General features: G+C 36.2%; 2 protein-coding genes across 2 annotated transcripts in view; both read left to right on the top strand.

Annotated features, from left to right (window-relative positions):
* The first annotated feature begins 3,157 nt into the window (after positions 1-3,157).
* LOC136169928 (uncharacterized) lies at positions 3,158-3,257 on the top strand. The gene has a single exon (XM_065938195.1). It carries the CDS (start codon positions 3,159-3,161, stop codon positions 3,255-3,257), a length of 99 nt encoding a protein of 32 aa, XP_065794267.1. The 5' UTR covers position 3,158.
* Positions 3,258-11,260: 8,003 nt separating this feature from the next.
* ZC3H11A (zinc finger CCCH-type containing 11A) overlaps positions 11,261-16,638 on the top strand; it is a 29,464-nt gene continuing 24,086 nt past the window's right edge. Inside the window, exons 1-2 of the mRNA XM_065938194.1 lie at positions 11,261-11,394; positions 12,514-12,633. Coding sequence (XP_065794266.1) covers positions 11,341-11,394; positions 12,514-12,633 — 174 coding nt within the window. The 5' untranslated portion in view covers positions 11,261-11,340. The remainder of the gene's footprint in view (positions 11,395-12,513; positions 12,634-16,638) is intronic.

Consider the following 16,638-nt stretch of genomic DNA (forward strand, 5'->3'; position numbering starts at 1 on the left):
CTGTACACTGGGTCTCTTTGGAAACTACAACTTCTTTCAATAATGGCAGGATCCCCAACTTTAGAAGGTGGGCAGTTCTTTGTGTAACAGGTTTAGCCAAAAACTGTTTGATAACCAACATTTTACAAGAATTAAATGACCAGGTTGGTCTGTGGCTTTCTCCTAATTTCCTCATCCCTAGCTTCATTGTTTCTGACAGTTCTTCTAATGTAGTACATGCAGTCAAAGACGGCGGTTTTACCCACGTGCCATGCTTCCTGCGTTGTTTAAATGTAGTCATTCAGGACTTTTTCTGTGAGCACAAAAGCATTGAGAACATGTTAGTGGCTGCCAGGAAAACCTGTCATCATTTTAGTCACTCAGTCAAGGCCCGTCAGATACTGCAAGAGTTCCAAAATGATCACCAACTTCCATGGAAAAATTTGAAGCAAGATGAAGCTGGCCATTGGACTTCTACCTTTTATATGTTAAAATGGCTCTTGGAGCATTGCTACTCAGTTCACCATAGTCTTGGTAGAGCCAGTGGAGTTGTGCTCACCTCCCTTCAATGGACTCTAATGACATATGTTTGTGATATTCTTAAACCATTTGAGGAGGCCACCCAGAAAGTGAGTGTGAAGACCATAGGATTGAATCATGTGCTACCCCTAATCCATCATCTACTCCTTTCCCTGCAGAAACTCAGAGAAGATTTTCAAGTTAGAGGTATTACTCAGGCCCTCAATCTGGTAGACAGTTTATCTCTGAAACTTGAAACTGACACCCTACTAAGTGCCATGCTCAAATCCAAGCCCTGTATCTTGGCTGCTTTGTTAGATCCTTGCTTTAAAAACAGTTTGGGAGACTTTTTTCCTCAAGGTGCTGATTTGGAAACTTATAAGCAGATCCTTGCAGAAGAAGTTTGTAACTATATGGAATCTTCGCCAGAGGTCTGCCATATTGCAACTTCAGAAGCTTCTGGTTCCTCAGCTATACTAGGAGCCGATTCATTTACCTCATCTATAAGGGAAGGCACCTCCATTTCAGGATCTGTTGATAGTTCAGCTGCAGATAATGTTGCCATTGGAGGCAAAAGCTTAATGTTTCCTTCTGCTATGGCAATAGTGGATGAATACTTCAAAGAGAAGTATTCAGAGATCTCAGGGGGTGATGACCCTTTGTTTTATTGGCAGAAGAAGGTGAACGTATGGCCAGCTTTGACCCAAGTTGCCATTCAGTATCTGAGCTGCCCCATGTGTAGTTGGCAGTCTGAATGTGTCTTTACTGCAAATAGCCACTTTCATCCAAAACAGATCATGAGCCTGGACTTTGATAATATAGAACAGCTGATGTTTCTGAAAATGAACTTGAAAAACGTTAACTATGATTATTCTGCATTGGTTCTAAGCTGGGATCCTGAGAATGAAGTTATTCAAAGCAATGAAAAAGAAATATTATCTTAATTTCTTTTTCCTTTCTCCATTTAAAATGGGCAACTTATTGCTATGTTAGTGTATCCTAATTGCTATAATTGTTATGTGTAGTTACACTAATTATTCTTTATGCACTATCTGGGGAAACCTGAGAACACAGAAAGGGCTGAAAATTCCTCAGAGGTGATACAGTATCGACAAAGTGAAGACTAACTTTAAAGATTTCGTAGTAGTAATTCAGTATAGCTATCACCTGAAATTTTGTTTGTACCAATTGAGAGGGGAAAAGAGAGTTTTTTAATTAGAAAAATATAGTGCAGCATTGAAAGGCCTTAGGCTATTTCTGGCTGGTAGATAGAACGAGTAATTGGTTTTAAGTTAAAATTTCTCTCAACTTGGGAAGGTTGATTGCTCTGAAACCAATAAAATAGAGAAAAGGCAGGACTGTATAGTCCATGGGTTCACAAAGTCGTATAGAGTGGAGCGACTTTCAGTTTCATACTAAACTGATATGTCCCCTCCCCCTACCACCACTATTTTTCTATTTCTTAAAAACCCTGATTGATACTTACAGCTTGGCAAAAACAAAAGTTCACAAAATTGTTTTATACTTGGGAATTTCCAATTGCCTCCTCATACTGGTCAATTTTATAATTTCAACTTAATAAGTGTGATAGAGTTGTCCGTTATATTAAAGACTGGATCTATATAAAATGGAAACATTAGAAAGCAATTAGGAAAAAATACTTTTAGTGTTTGAATTGCCCTATTTAACTTTTATTGTAAAAGCAATAAAAGATTATATAGGTACTTTTATATAATTTATGGGTAAATGACAAAAAATTTACAGAATTGGAGAAGATTGAATGGGAATTGAAATGAAAGCCCCATGAGCATACTGTGACAAAACCAGTATCTGTTTCCCAAAGAATGTTTCTCTGAATTTAAGTGATCATAAATGTCTTTTTAAAAATTACACTGAATGATCCATAATACTGTATTCTTAACTGTGAGATTATTTTGGCCTTAATTCTTATTTTAAAATAAGCAGTCACTATTTTCATGTGTTAGGAATCATTGCCTCACTGGTTAAATGAAAGAATTGATCTCAGTTGATCTTGTCCCTTTCCACTCTGAGAGTATGTTTTTGTGATCGAGTGGGAGGCCAGAAATAATGACTTTTAGTAAAAGTTTCAGACCGAATAACTAATGTAAGATCCCAATTTTTCCTTTTTTTCATTTTAGATTTGGGGATATTCCCTGCCCAAAAATTTCCTGGAAAATTGACTAGTATTAAGTGTGAGTAAAAGGTGTCCACTTTTTTTAAAGTTTTGATTTTAGTTTTGTCTTGGATAGTATTTGGCAAGATTTAGCCTAGAAATTATGTAGTATTTATTACATGAGAGTCAAAATTGCTTTGTTACTGGGCTGGTTTCAAAATTTAGAACTCATTTCTATGTATCAAAATCGCTCTTCATTTTTGTTTTTTTGAAATTCTTAAATGGTAAATGTACCATTGTGAAATGAAATTTCAACTCCAAAAGTTTACCCTTTTACTAACTGGAGTAAATGGATAACTACAAGGTGTTTAGTTGTCGCCATCACTAGTAAAGAATTTGGAACTAGATTGCACAAGCCTTTGCAGGGCCACCGTTGAATGTCACGCCAGTGACACGGGTGCTCTAAAAGGAGAAGAAAGTCTTCCCTTAGATAGAAGCTCTCTATGTTTGACAGCGCCAGTTCAGGATGGCTGTAATGCTGCTCTGCCTTCTACAGCTTGCTGCACCACTCTGTAGTTACTCTGTCACTGTACACCTCTATCTTTTTTGGTTAAACACTCCCTGAAGATGATAAAAGATGATGTGACAGTATACATACATCCATATTATACACATCGATATATGTGTGAGGATTTCCCTTCATTTTTATTTTGTGGGCTGGGCAAAATTTAGTGTAGCATTAAAGTACTTCATGATACTTTGGTATAAGAGGAAATTCACTATTTTTATAATGACCCAAATTTAAAGGCTTTTGTAGTGTATTTTAAAAGGGAAAACTTACCCAGATGTTTTATTTCTACACATTTGTGTACGTGTGTGTGTGTTTATAAGCCAGTTAGTATATATGTATATGTATATTATACATAAAACACTATATTTTTACATACAAGTATGTTTTTATTATACAGATAATAAAGATGGGGGAAGGTTTCTGTTTTTTTCTTAATAGGTGAAGAAATCTTGAAGACCAGAAATTGGATCTTATTGAATTTTGGTGTGTTTTTTTTTTTAATTTTTTTCTTTCTTTTTTCTTTTTAATTGTTCGGCTATGGAAGATTGATCTTTTTTTCTTTTTGATAATCCTTTGAATCTCAAGTTCATCTTTATATGAACTCTTTTTTGTTGTTTTTTTGTTTGTTTTTTTTTTTGAGGAGATAACTAACCCTAGCTGTCTCCAGTTTGACAAAGGTTATTTGAATGGACTTAAACTCTCAGTAGTTGAGAGATATTTTAAAAACACATCCTGTGTTTGAATTGTGGCTGAGAGGTTTCCTTGGCAATGTGAGGAGGAAAATTCTTTCTGCCTCATTATTATTAACTCATGGATTGAGTGTTGGTTCGACCTACAGGCGTAATAAATTGGAACTCAGTGAAGACACAGACATTCCTGTTGAGATCAACCAGCTAATGTAAGTGTGGAAATGTGTTTGGGTTTTTTTTTAATCATTAAAGTTGTGAACACTTTTGTGATTTAGGGCATAATTTTCCTGAACCAGTAAGAAATCAAAAAGATAATTAATTGTCAACACATTATTTTTTTCTTGTAATTGTTTACAAGTTTTGGGGTTTTTTTGATAGAAATATCACTACCCCTTCTTTTTTTTTATAATACATACTCATAATAAAAGTAAAAACAATATAGACAAGGCGGATTCTTCCTGTAATTCTGCCTCCTTGGAGAAAACCACCATTAACAGTTTATTGTGGCATAGTTTCATGTCCATACTCATAGCTTTGCCTCACCTCTTTTTAATGACTATGTTTGTTGCTTTATAAGAATAGATACGCAATAATTTAATATGTTCTTCATTGATGGACATTTGGGTTTTTGCCATTGAAAACAAAAATAACCCCTTATCTAAAAACAGCTATATATATATATATAAACACACGTATATGTGAACTATTTCTTTGAACCAGTTCTTAAATGTGAATTTGTAGAATTGTTACAATTCTCTAAGGAGGTTATACCAATTTACTGTATCAATGAAGTCTTTTTGATTTTCAAAAGTTCTTAACACATCCCTTTTAGTGAAGGTATTAATCCTTGGCCATATTGCTGATCTTTTGCTATATGAATGGTTTTCATTTTATGTAGTCATATCTATGATTTTTGTCTTGGTTTGTAGCTTTGGTATTATGTTTAGGACAGGTTTTTTTCATCCTGAGCTTATTAAAAAATAATACCATGCATTTCTTTCCAGTACTTAAGTGTTTACATATTTTATATTAAAATGTAATCTAAGGATTTTAGTTACATGACATTGCCTCTCTTCCTCCCCTTAAGCATTGTCAAAAATGGTTGCTTTTTAGCTCAGCATAGTTATGAATTTAGAATCTTTCTTATATAGTGCTTTTAGTGAGTTAAAGCATCTTTGTCATCCTTGCTTTTGTTCTCCTGGAACCTTTTTGTATGATATAGAATTTATTTTTTTCAAACGGATGGCTAATTTTTTGTTGTTGTTAATTTCAAATGCCACTTTTTCCAGAAATTGCTTGAATTCTGTTTATCTTGTACTCTTTCATTTGCCAATATTACACACCTGTAGTAATTACAGGAAGCCCAGAGCCCTCTCATTCTTCTTAAGATTTTCTTAGTTACTCTTAAGTAACTTTGCAGTCTGTCAGGTTCCAATAATAAAGTATCATTGAGATTTTGAATTGAATTGCATTCAATCTGCTTACATTATTTAGGGGGAAAGTAAACTTCGTTAAGCCTCTACTCCATTATCTCTCCATTATCCAGGTTTTCTGTGGCTTAGTAGTTTAATAGTTTTGGTTTTGTTTCTAATTTGGTGGGGTCTTTTATATTTCTTTATTTTCTTCCTATATATTTTAGTTTTATTGTGACTAGGACTCTTGCTATCTGAATGATTGTTGTTGGAACATAAGAAATTTACTGATTTTAAAAAATATATTATTATTTTAAATTTCTTTAATTGATTGTTAGATTTTATAGTTTGCAAGCATAAAATCTACAGATACTAAATTTTTTTGCTTCATCTTTTCTAATCTTTATACTTTTTTCCCTTATTGCATGCGTTGAACTCTGAAACAGTGTTGGATGATGATACAGACAGCCTTTTTTTTCCCTTGAGTGACTGACTTGTAGTGTTTTACCATGTCACATATGATGATGGTTTCTCATCAATTAGTACACTTATGCTAAGAAGGTTCCTTGTAATTTACAGAGTTTTTATTGGGAATAGATGTTGTTTGTAGCTTTTTTTAAAAAGGCATTTTAACTTTTAAAAAACTACAGTTTTAAATATTTTTTTTCACCATTTTTCTGTTTTTGAAATCTTAAGATACCACAGGGTTTCCTTTTTTAACCCCTGTTTATTCTAGTAATGAATTTCCCAATATTAAGCCATTCTTAGTTCTGGAATAAACCTTTTTTGATCATGTTTTGTTACTCTTTTGATATATTATATGGTTCACTTTATTTAGGATTTATCAGCTGTATCATAAATCAGACACCCCCAAGTAGTTGCTTTAAAACTTAAAAAAAAAAAAAAAAAGAGATAATGCCTTTTCATTGTTTTGTTCTTTTTCTACTATTTATTTTTTCTAATTTTTTTTCTGAAGTTAAACTGCTTCCTTTAGTAATTTTTGAAAAAACATGTGGAGTACATATATGATATATACTTTATGAGACTTTCTAAAACCTTCTTCCCAGTCCTGAGCTTTTCTTGAAATGTAATTTGAAAAGCTCAATCTAGGGTCATAATATCACCTTTTAAATTCTGGATATTTTGTCTTTTGAAATTTTAGAGATTCAAATGATGTGTCAAATGTCAAGTCTGATTTTCTTTCTTTTGTTTTCAGTCTGGTTTTTCCTGGAAGTCTGTATAATTCTGCTTTACCATTGGAATTCAAAAATTTCACCATTGTATATATGGTATATGGTGAAATAGCGATGTCTTTAAAGAAAATTTCTGCCTGGCATTTGATGAATCCTTTAGTAAAAGACTTAAGTTCATCCAGTTTAGGGAAATTTCTTTGTATTGTTATTTTATTATCATTTCTACCAGTTCCATTCCATCCTTGTATTTTATTATTATTTCTACCAGTTCCATTCCATCCTTGTATAATTTTCATTGTGTAGAAATTGAATCTTCTGGAATTATTTCTGCGTTATCTTTCCTCTCACATTGACATCTTTTTGCATTCTGGGGAATGTCCCAATAGTGATATCCTATGATTCAGTTTTGTCTTTTTCATCAGTGTTTATTCAGATTTTTCTTTATCTTGGATACTATTTCTTTTTTATTAAAAAAGGAATGTGCACCATGGTTTTGGACTTTTGTCTTACGTAGTAATAGTTCAGTCAATTTTTACCTTTATATTTTTGGGGGCCATTTTCTTGCATAGCAGTTATATCCTTCCCCCCCAACCACCAGTGAAAGTTAAAGAAGTTCAGTATATAAAAGGGATATATGAACTGTTCTATTTAAACATTAGTAATGTGGTGCATATCTATTCAGGATTCAATCTCTCCATGCCTTGCCTTGCCTTCCTCAGGGTGTTTTACAGAATCGATTTTGAAAAAATGAGGGGAAAAGTACAACTCATGCTATTCTGCTATTTCATAAATCTCATTTTGTTTGTTTAATATGTAGCAGTCTTACTGAAACCAACAACAGTTTCATTTATGTTCCTTGGCATGTTGATTTCAGGAATGAAAGGGACACCAAAGCCTTTTCCCCTTTATAAAAAGACCTTTCTATTGTAAAACGTTTCCATTCGTTTCTGACTAACACTTTTTCTTACTGTGTGTGTCATTGTAGTTAATTGAATATTCCTAGAGACTTGATCCCGTTGGAGGCACTTTTTAGTTTTTATTTTATGTTGTAGTAGAGTTGGCTTACAGTGCCCTGTTGGTCTCAGGCGTACAGTAGAGTGATTCAGTTGTGCATACAAACATATCCAGACTTCCCTGGTGGCTCAGACGGTAAGGCGTGTGTCTACAATGCGGGAGACCTGGGTCCCATCCCTGGGTTGGGAAGATTCCCTGGAGAAGGAAATGGCAACCCACTCCAGTGCTCTTGCCTAGAAAATCCCATGGACGGAGGAGCCTGGTGTCCGTGGGGTCGCAAAGAGTCGGACACGGCTAAGTGATTTCACTTTATACACATATCCATTCTTTTTCAGATCCTTTTACCATACAGGTTATTAAGAGTTTTATAATATACTGTGTTATACAGTAGGTCTTTGTTGATTATTTATTTTATATGTAGTAGTATGTATATGTTAATCTCAAAGTCCTAATTTTTCCTGCCTCTAAATTTTCTTTTCTTTCTTTCTTTGGGCATTCTGCTTATGGAATCTCAGTTCCCCAACCAGGGATCGAACTCAGGCCATGAACATGCCAAATCCTAATTGCTGGACCACCAGGAAATTCCCTCTCTCCCTCTGATTTTTAAAAAGTTACTTTTTGGTGTACCCTGTGGTGCAATGCATTCTGTTGGTGGTCAGAGGAATGTTGGTAGTGGACTGGTGAGGTGGTATTAAAGACCCAATCCTTGTTCTGTTCTGTAGTATATAAACAATGGTCAGGTCAGTTAGGGTAGACTTAAGTTTTCTGTTATATCTGTGTTTCATCATATTAGAAAATGTAGTGTTATTCTCAACATAAAATAATAAATAGCCACCTGTAATCCTATTACCATGACTATAACTACTGCTAACATTTGATCTTTGTTTTTCTAGGTTTAGATTTCTTCCTGCTACCACATCCTCACCAGCACTTGGTGGTGCCAGTTTTTGGATTTTTGTCAGCCATTCTAAAAGGAATTTGCAACTCCCAGTGATACTGAGTGTCTCTTCATATGCTTGTTTGTCATCTGTATATTTTCTTTGTTGAGGTGTCTGTTTAGATCTTTTGCCCATTTTTAAATTAGTTTTTCTTTAACTTAATTAATTTATTTTTTGGCTGCGCCCCATGGCATGTGGGATCTTAGTTTCCCACCAGGGATCAAACCTGTGCTTTCTGCATTGGAAGCATGGAGTCTTAACCACTGAACCACCGGGGAAGTCCCTGGTTTGTTTTTCTTATTGTTGCATTTTAAGGGTTCTTTGTATATTTTGGATACTGGTCCTTTATCAGTTATGTGTTTTGCAGAAATTTTCTCCCAGTCTGTAACTTGGCTTTTCATTCTCTTAATAGTGCTTTTGAGAAGTGGAAGTTTTTAATTTTAATTAACTCCAACTTATCAATGGTTCCTTTAATGGACTGTACATTTGGTGTTATGTCTAAAAAGCTATCACCACACCAAGAATCACCTGGATTTTCTCTTGTTTTATTCTCTAGGAGTTTTATAATTTCACATTTGTGATCCATTTTAATTTTTGTGAAAGGTGTAAGGTCTCTGTCTAGATATATTTTTTTGCATACAGGTATCCTCCTCTTCCAGCATTGTATATTGAAAAGACTGTCCTTTCTCCTTTGAAATTGCCTTGCTTTTTTGGCAAAGTTCAGTTGACTCTATTTGTAATGTATATTAGTTTCCTAGGGCTTCCATAACAAAGTACCACGAACTTGGGTGTCTTAAAGCAACAGAAGTTTGTTATTAACAGTTTTGGAGGTTAGAAGTCTGAAAAGGTGTTAACAGGGTCATGCTCTCTCTGAAACCTGTAGGGAAATGATCCTTCCTTGCTTCTTGTAGCTTCTGGTGTTTGCTGGCAATCCTTGTCATTCCTTGGCTTATAGAAGCATCAGTGTTTGAACACTTAGGTTTCTAGGTGTTTTTTCCCTGTTAGAAGATGGTGCTGAACTTTCTTATGCACTATTCTTTTGTATATTTGTTGAATATTCGTTCAGTTCAGTCGTGTCCGACTCTTTGCAAGCCCATGGATTGCAGCACACCAGGCCTCCCTGTCCATCACCAACTCCCGGAGCTTACTCAAACTCGTGTCCATTGAGTCAGTGATGCCATCCAACCATCTCATCCTCTGTTGTCCCCTTCTCTTCCCACCTCCAATCTTTCCCAGCATCAGTCTTTTCAAATGAGTCCATTGTTCGCATCAGGTGCCAGATTATTGAAGTTTGACCTTTAGCATCAGTCCTTCCAATGAACATTTAGGACTGATTTCCTTTAGGATGGACTGATTGGATCTCCTTGCAGTCCAAGGGACTCTCAAGAGTCTTCTCCAACACCACAGTTCAAAAGCATCAATTCTTTGGCTCTCAGGTTTCTTTATAGTCCAACTCTCAAATCCATACATGACTACTGAAAAAACCATAGCTTGGACTAGACGGACCTTTGTTGGCAAAGTAATGTCTCTGCTTTTTAATATGCTGTCTAGGTTGATCATAACTTTTCTTCCAAGGAGCAAGTGTCTTTTAATTTTATGGCTGCAGTCACCATCTGCAGTGATTTTGGAGCCAAAAAAATAAAGTCTGTCACTGTTTCCACTGTTGAATATTAATCTCAGGATAAATTCTGGGAATGGAATTGAAAGTCATAGGATATTTAAATTTTGAAGGTTTCATGTGTGTTTAGTAACATAACTCTTCTAACCTAGGTTGCTGAGTTAAAGGTTGGTTTTACCATGGCCTGCTATTCTTGGATTAGGAATTGTTAGCAGAAAATATGAATGAATTTGATTCATCTAATTTCAAGTTGTAGATCAGTGTTTCTCTTTTTAGGATCTTTTTGTTTTGTTTTGGCCAAAACCTTTTGGTGTGCAGAACTTGCCCAGTCAGGGACCAACTCCATTCCCCGGGTGGTGGAATTGCAAGTCTTAACCACTGGACCACAAGGGAAGTCCCTAGATCCATGTTTCTGAAACTTTATCCTCTGATGTAGGAGTTTGTAGAAAAACCCCTTCCAAATTCTGACATGTGCTCTTGTCATGTATTTTTACTTCTGTAGAAGCTTGCTTTCTTGAACCCTTTAGTGTGAGAACTAGGGTATGGCAAAGACTAAAGGGGAGAGGGAATATTGATCATTCTGCTTAAGCACTATTTTAGGGATAAGCCCTGAGAACTTCTTTTGCTCTTTGTGCCGTAATTGGTGTATAGCTCTTTGTCATCTTCATTGTATTAGCTCGCTCTACAGATTTTTCAGGGGTAGTGGTTCACGAGCTATTCCAGCGAGAGTTTTTTCCACATACTTAGAATTGTATACTTTTGAAATAACAAAAATGCTTGTGGAAATATTGGAACGTTTGTTAGATGAAAAAAGTCTAGTTTGTCAGAAATACAGATTTAGCAGATTATCTTGTGTAAAATAGTCCAAGTTAATAATCTAAACTGCAGATCATTTGTTGAATATATAATGCTTACATAATTGATGCTGAAGCACCATAGAGAATGCAAAGAAAGACACATGGCTGTTTAACAAAAATTTTGCATTGTAGATGAGAATGTACAACACTCACAGATTAAAATATGAATCAGAATTTTCATAAGCCTCTGCTCATTGGCCAAGGTGATTTGGAGAAGAATGTTGAAAGAATTTACCTGAAATATTTTCATTCATTGTCTTCTCATTTTAGGATTAACATTTAAAAGACGATTTCTGTGATTGACTTGTCTTTTGGAAGATTAAACCCATATCAAGAGGACTTGGAGCTGGTCCTCGCCTAGAGGAAGCAGTGGCTTATTTTCAAAAAGCCACTTCTCATCTAAGGATCTACTCAGCATGCCTAATCAAGGAGAAGACTGCTATTTTTTTTTCTATTCTACTTGTACTAAAGTAAGAATTGGCATCTCTAAATCAGTTCTTTCTATGATTTCCCTAATAAAATTGAATAAAATTTTCTCAGTATACCAAGTTGTCTTTTATATTTTGCTCAACTGTTTATTTGCTGTCAATTTTTTAGTAAAGGATAGCATTCCTAAGGGAATTGATTACTCATCGTTTTTTTCCTGTTCATTTTTTCTCCATACTCTCCAGAAGTAAAAAGATCCATAGCATTTAGTCATCGTTCAGTGTTCTTATAGCTATAATTAATCTGTTCAGGGTGCTTTTCAGGAATTAGGAACACTTGACTGTGGCTTACTAACTTTGATCTTTGTGTAGTAAATTTGTTTTGTAGTAAATGAATGGGTGGATTGTATTGTATTTATAGAATTGTCATGGATTGAATTTGACTTCTGTCTGCAGATATCCTGCTGAATCCTAAAGCCACTCTTCTAAATATGCTTTTGCAGGTTTATTAGAGCTTTTTTCTTTGTTGGAGCTTCCTGTATTTCAGCCTGATTCTTCTGCAGCTCCATTTAGAATTTACCCATTATTTTCTGTTATTCCTTTATGACTAATTCTATACATGTGTTTCCCCCCCCCCAAGTATTTTTCTTAAATCATTTTGGTGCTATATTTAAAATTGTTAGTTTTGAGCAAAGCTTTGATTTTAGGTAACAAGTTGCACAACAGTAGCATTTTGTTTCAAATAGTAGCATTATATGAAGTTTATAGTGAAACATGGAATTATACTTAAATTCTAATCTGCTTCTAATTTTCCATTTAAAGCTAGTTATATAAGTCAGGATATATGAAATGGTTTTGGAGATTAACTGTAAAACATTTTTTAAGGGTACCTAATATTCCCACTTGTATTTTTGACCCCATCTCTCAGCTTTTGTCATTCATGTTGTCAGATCAGATAAAAGATACTGTCAAGAAATAGGTTTTAGGAAATTAAAAATTTCTTGACCTCAGATTGTTCTTATCATCCCATTTCAGTTGTTTTCTACCTTGCCTGTCTCTCCTTACTCTTCTGTGTTTGTCTAGATACCAAGAAACTTGGAGCATTTTGCCTGGGGGCTGGTTCAATACCACAGTTCTTTTCTGTATTATTCTCTTTGTTTACAGGGTGACAGCTGTCCATTCCGTCACTGTGAAGCTGCCCTGGGAAATGAAACTGTTTGCACATTATGGCAAGAAGGGCGCTGTTTTCGACAGGTGTGCAGGTTTCGGCACATGGAGATTGATGTAAGTCTTCAGTTTGTGTTTTAGTAAGTAGTCTTGTGTCCTGATGGGACAATAAAAAGTATGGCAGTAAAAAACATTTTATGTAACATGTGGGTTAAATTCTCTTTTAATGACCTGGTGAAATTTCTGTCATTAGTAAAATGCTCACTTATTATCGAGATGCTTTATGGTATGAATTAGTGTCATATTTCATAAAGGCCGTTTGGTAATCTGTCTAAAGTGTAAAAATTATACATGTATATTTAGGGAGTATTTATATTTCTGTGTTTATTTTAAAACAGTCTGAACTTAGAGAAAAGTTGCAAGTATAGTATGATACTTTCCTCTAAACCATTTAGGGTTAAATACTTTCATGACTATTTCCTACAAGCACAAAAGATATTCTCTCACATAACTGTGATAAACCATCAAAATTAGAATATTAACATTTATATTATATATTACTCTCATTGAATTTTCAGCTCCCATTCAGGTTTTGCCCTTGAAGTGGTGGCATTCTTTATTGCAATAGGAGTGGGTTCAGAATCATCTAGTTGTGCGGCATCTAGTTGTCATAGTGATTTGGCCTTCTGTCTAGAACAGTTGATCAGTTTTTTCTTGCCTTTCATTGACCTTACATTTTTGGTCACTATAGGACAGTTATTTTGTAGAATGTTCCTCACTTTGGGTTTATCTAATACTTCCTCATTGCTAGGTGAAGTCGCTCAGTCGTGTCCGACTCTTTGCAACCCCATGGACTTGTAGCCTACCAGGCTCCTCCGTCCATGGGATCTTCCAGGCAAGAGTACTGGAGTGGGTTGCCATTTCGTTCTCCAATCCTCATTGCTAAATTCAGATCTTATATTTTTGGCAGGAATATCACAGAGGTGATATTCTTCTCATTGCTTACCATTGAGTGGTGTACAATTTTAATTATCCCATTACTGATGTTAACTTGCATCACTTCATTAAGGTGGTAGCCACCAGATTGCTTCACTATACATTTTTTTTTTCTAATTAAGTAAATATATTTTGGAAAGGTACTTTGAGACCTTGTAATTATCCCATTTCATATTAAATTTTGAACGAAGTTTTTTCCCCCAGCTTTTTATGTGTGACCTCAGTGATTTCCTGTTTTATTCAGTGTGTTATATGCCATTACTATCATTTTTTCCTCCTCAGGTTGATGTTTGGCCAATAAGAGCCCCTAAAGCTGATTTCTGTATCTTTCTGTTTCCATCCTTCTTTTGAACACTTCTTCACTTTCCGTCCTAACAAGATTATCCAGGTTCTCTGCTTCCCCACCCTGCTCCTTCTCTGACTACACTCGACCCCCACTCAGGAAGATCCTGCCTTCCCACCCTGCCTAGTCTTTGATGCCCCTTCTAGGCTGACCTCCTCACCCTGTAATGAGACGGCTTCTGCACGGAAGCCTTCGCACCCTTCTCAGGCTCCAGCATTGTGCTGGCCCTCCTCCGACACATGCTTTGCTAGCCCTGCAGCTTGTGCCAGGCCCACTTGGTCCCATGGCTGCCTTCCTCGTCTCAGTCAGCCTCCACCACGCTGCTCTGGGCCTCTTGCCCTTCCTCTCCCAGCGTGCACGCCTCCCTCTCTCAGCCTCACATTATGACTTTGTGAATTGTTTGAGAAGGGGTGGGGAAAGAAGAAAGAGCCTAAATATGCAGTTTGTAGGTCTGCGGTTATGTAACGACTCCATTCTGGTTTCAGCTGAGTACCTGGTGGCTCAGTGGTAAAGAATTGCCTGCCTGTGCAAAAGACATGGGTTCGATCCCTGGGTCAGGAAGATCCCCTGCAGAAGGAAATGGCAACCCACTCTAGTATTCTTGCCTGGGAAATCCCACGGACAAAGGAGTCTGGTGGACTGCAGTCCATGGGGTTGCAAAGAGTTGGTCATGACTTAACAAATAGACAACAACATTCTATGCTGTCTTCCAAATAGCAGATTCACTAAGTATGTTCAGAAAAAGAAATGCTCTTGCAACTTTTGAAAAATCCTGCTGTAACATTGCAAGCAGAATAAACTGGCACAACTCTTAGGAAAGCTGTGCCAGTCTCTAAGAACATATATTAGATTGGTGCGAACATAATAGCTGTTTCAGACTGTGAATTTTAAATCATTATAACTAGCCTGAAACACATCTTTATTAATCAAAATAGGATTAATTACAATCAACACATTTTGCCAATGAGAAATAAATTGTTTTGGGATTTGATGAATTCTTGGAAAACATTTTTTGCATCCTGCTGGTTTTGGAAGCGTTCTCCATGCAAAAAGTTGGCAAGATGCTTGAAGAAGTGATGGTTGGCGAAAGGTCAAGTGAATATGGTGGATGAGGCAAAACTTCATAGCCCAATTTGTTCAACTTTTGAAGTGTTGCTTGTGCAACGGTTGGGTGGTGTTGTGGAGAAGAATTGAGCCCTTTTTGTTGACCAGTGCTGGCTGCAGATGTTGGAGTTTTTTGTGCATCTCGTTGATTTGCTGAGCATACTTCTCAGATGTAATGGTCTTACCAGGATTCAGAAAGCTGTAGTGGGTCAGACTGGCAGCAGATCACCAGTGTCCATGACCTTTTTTTTGGTGCAAGTTTAGCTTTGGGAAGTGCTTTGGAGCTTCTCCTCCGTTCAGCCGCTGAGCTGGTCAGCCTCAGTTGTATAAAATCCACCTTTTGTGGCTTGTCCCAATATGATCAAGAAATGGTTTGTTGTTGCATAGTATGAGAGAAAACAACACTTCAGAACAGTGATATTTTTGATTTTCGGTCAGATCACGAGGCTCCCACTCTTCAAGCTTTTTCACCTTTCCAATTTGCTTCAAATGCCAAACGACCACAGAATGATCACCTTTGAGTTCTTTGGAGGATCAGCTTTAATGATTACTCTCAGTTGGTCATTGTCAACTTCTGAGCCAGCTACTCTGATCCTCATCTTCAAGGCTTTTGTCTCCTTTGCAAAATGTCTTGAACCATTTCATACACCATTGCACTGTATGTTTGTTAGCAGTTCCTGGGCCAAATGCATTGTTGATGTGAGTTGTCTCCACTGCTTTATGACCCATTTTGAACTTGAATAAGAAAATCACTTGAATTTGCTTTTTGTCTAACATCATTTCCCTAGTCTAAAATAAATGTAAAATAAACAGCATATAATAAGTCATTAGCAGAAAGACATAAAGTGAGAAATGCACATTAAAATTATGTATAACATAATCACATTTATTTAAGAATATATTCAGTATGAAACAGCAACTTTCAGCAATGCAAAAACCGCAGTTTCGCATCAACCTAATATATTTGGGATTCTTTAGAAAACTCATGGGAGTTAGCATATGGCTTACGCATGCATTCATGCATGCATGTGTGTGTGCTCGGTTGTGTCTGACCTCTTGAGACCCCATGAACTGTAGTCTGCCAGGGTCTTCTGTCTGTGGGATTTTCCAAGCAAGAATACTGGAGTGGGTTGCCGTTTCCTCCTCCAGGGATCTTCCTGACCCAGGGATTGAATATATATCTCCCACCTTTCCTGCATTTCATGTGAATTCTGATTTATTACAGTGATAGAATAAGGATACATTGATTATAAAAGAAAAAGATAGTCATAGTCTGGAGTTACTCATACATGCGTTTCTTTTATGATCTCTGCATGAGGGGTCACAAAGAACACACACTTCCCCCAGCAGTGAAAATGCAGCAGTATGTGTGTGCGTTTTTGCTCTGGGAAGCCCATTATATGGGGCTTCCCTGGGGCTCAGTGGGTAAAGAATCTGCCTGCAATGCGGGAGACTTAGGTTCAGTCCCTGGGTCTTTAAGCAACAGAATGATTCCATATTTGTTAATTAAATACCTATGGTAGTTTTATAGTACATAATCTACTGCAGATGATGAGCATTCATTGTGTATCTTTGGACCAACTCTATGTCTTTGAACCATGTGTTATATATACAACTTTTTTTAAAAGCTAAAGAAGTAATCATGTAGGAGAATGTTACTATGAGGATGTGTTGCTAAG

The sequence above is a fragment of the Muntiacus reevesi genome, chromosome 5 (genome assembly GCF_963930625.1).
Source record: "Muntiacus reevesi chromosome 5, mMunRee1.1, whole genome shotgun sequence".
Lineage (NCBI taxonomy): Eukaryota > Metazoa > Chordata > Mammalia > Artiodactyla > Cervidae > Muntiacus > Muntiacus reevesi.

Bases quoted from the DNA above. Each gene is read 5' to 3' on its own strand.
- LOC136169928 (XM_065938195.1), top strand. From the start codon at position 3,159: ATGGCTGTAATGCTGCTCTGCCTTCTACAGCTTGCTGCACCACTCTGT.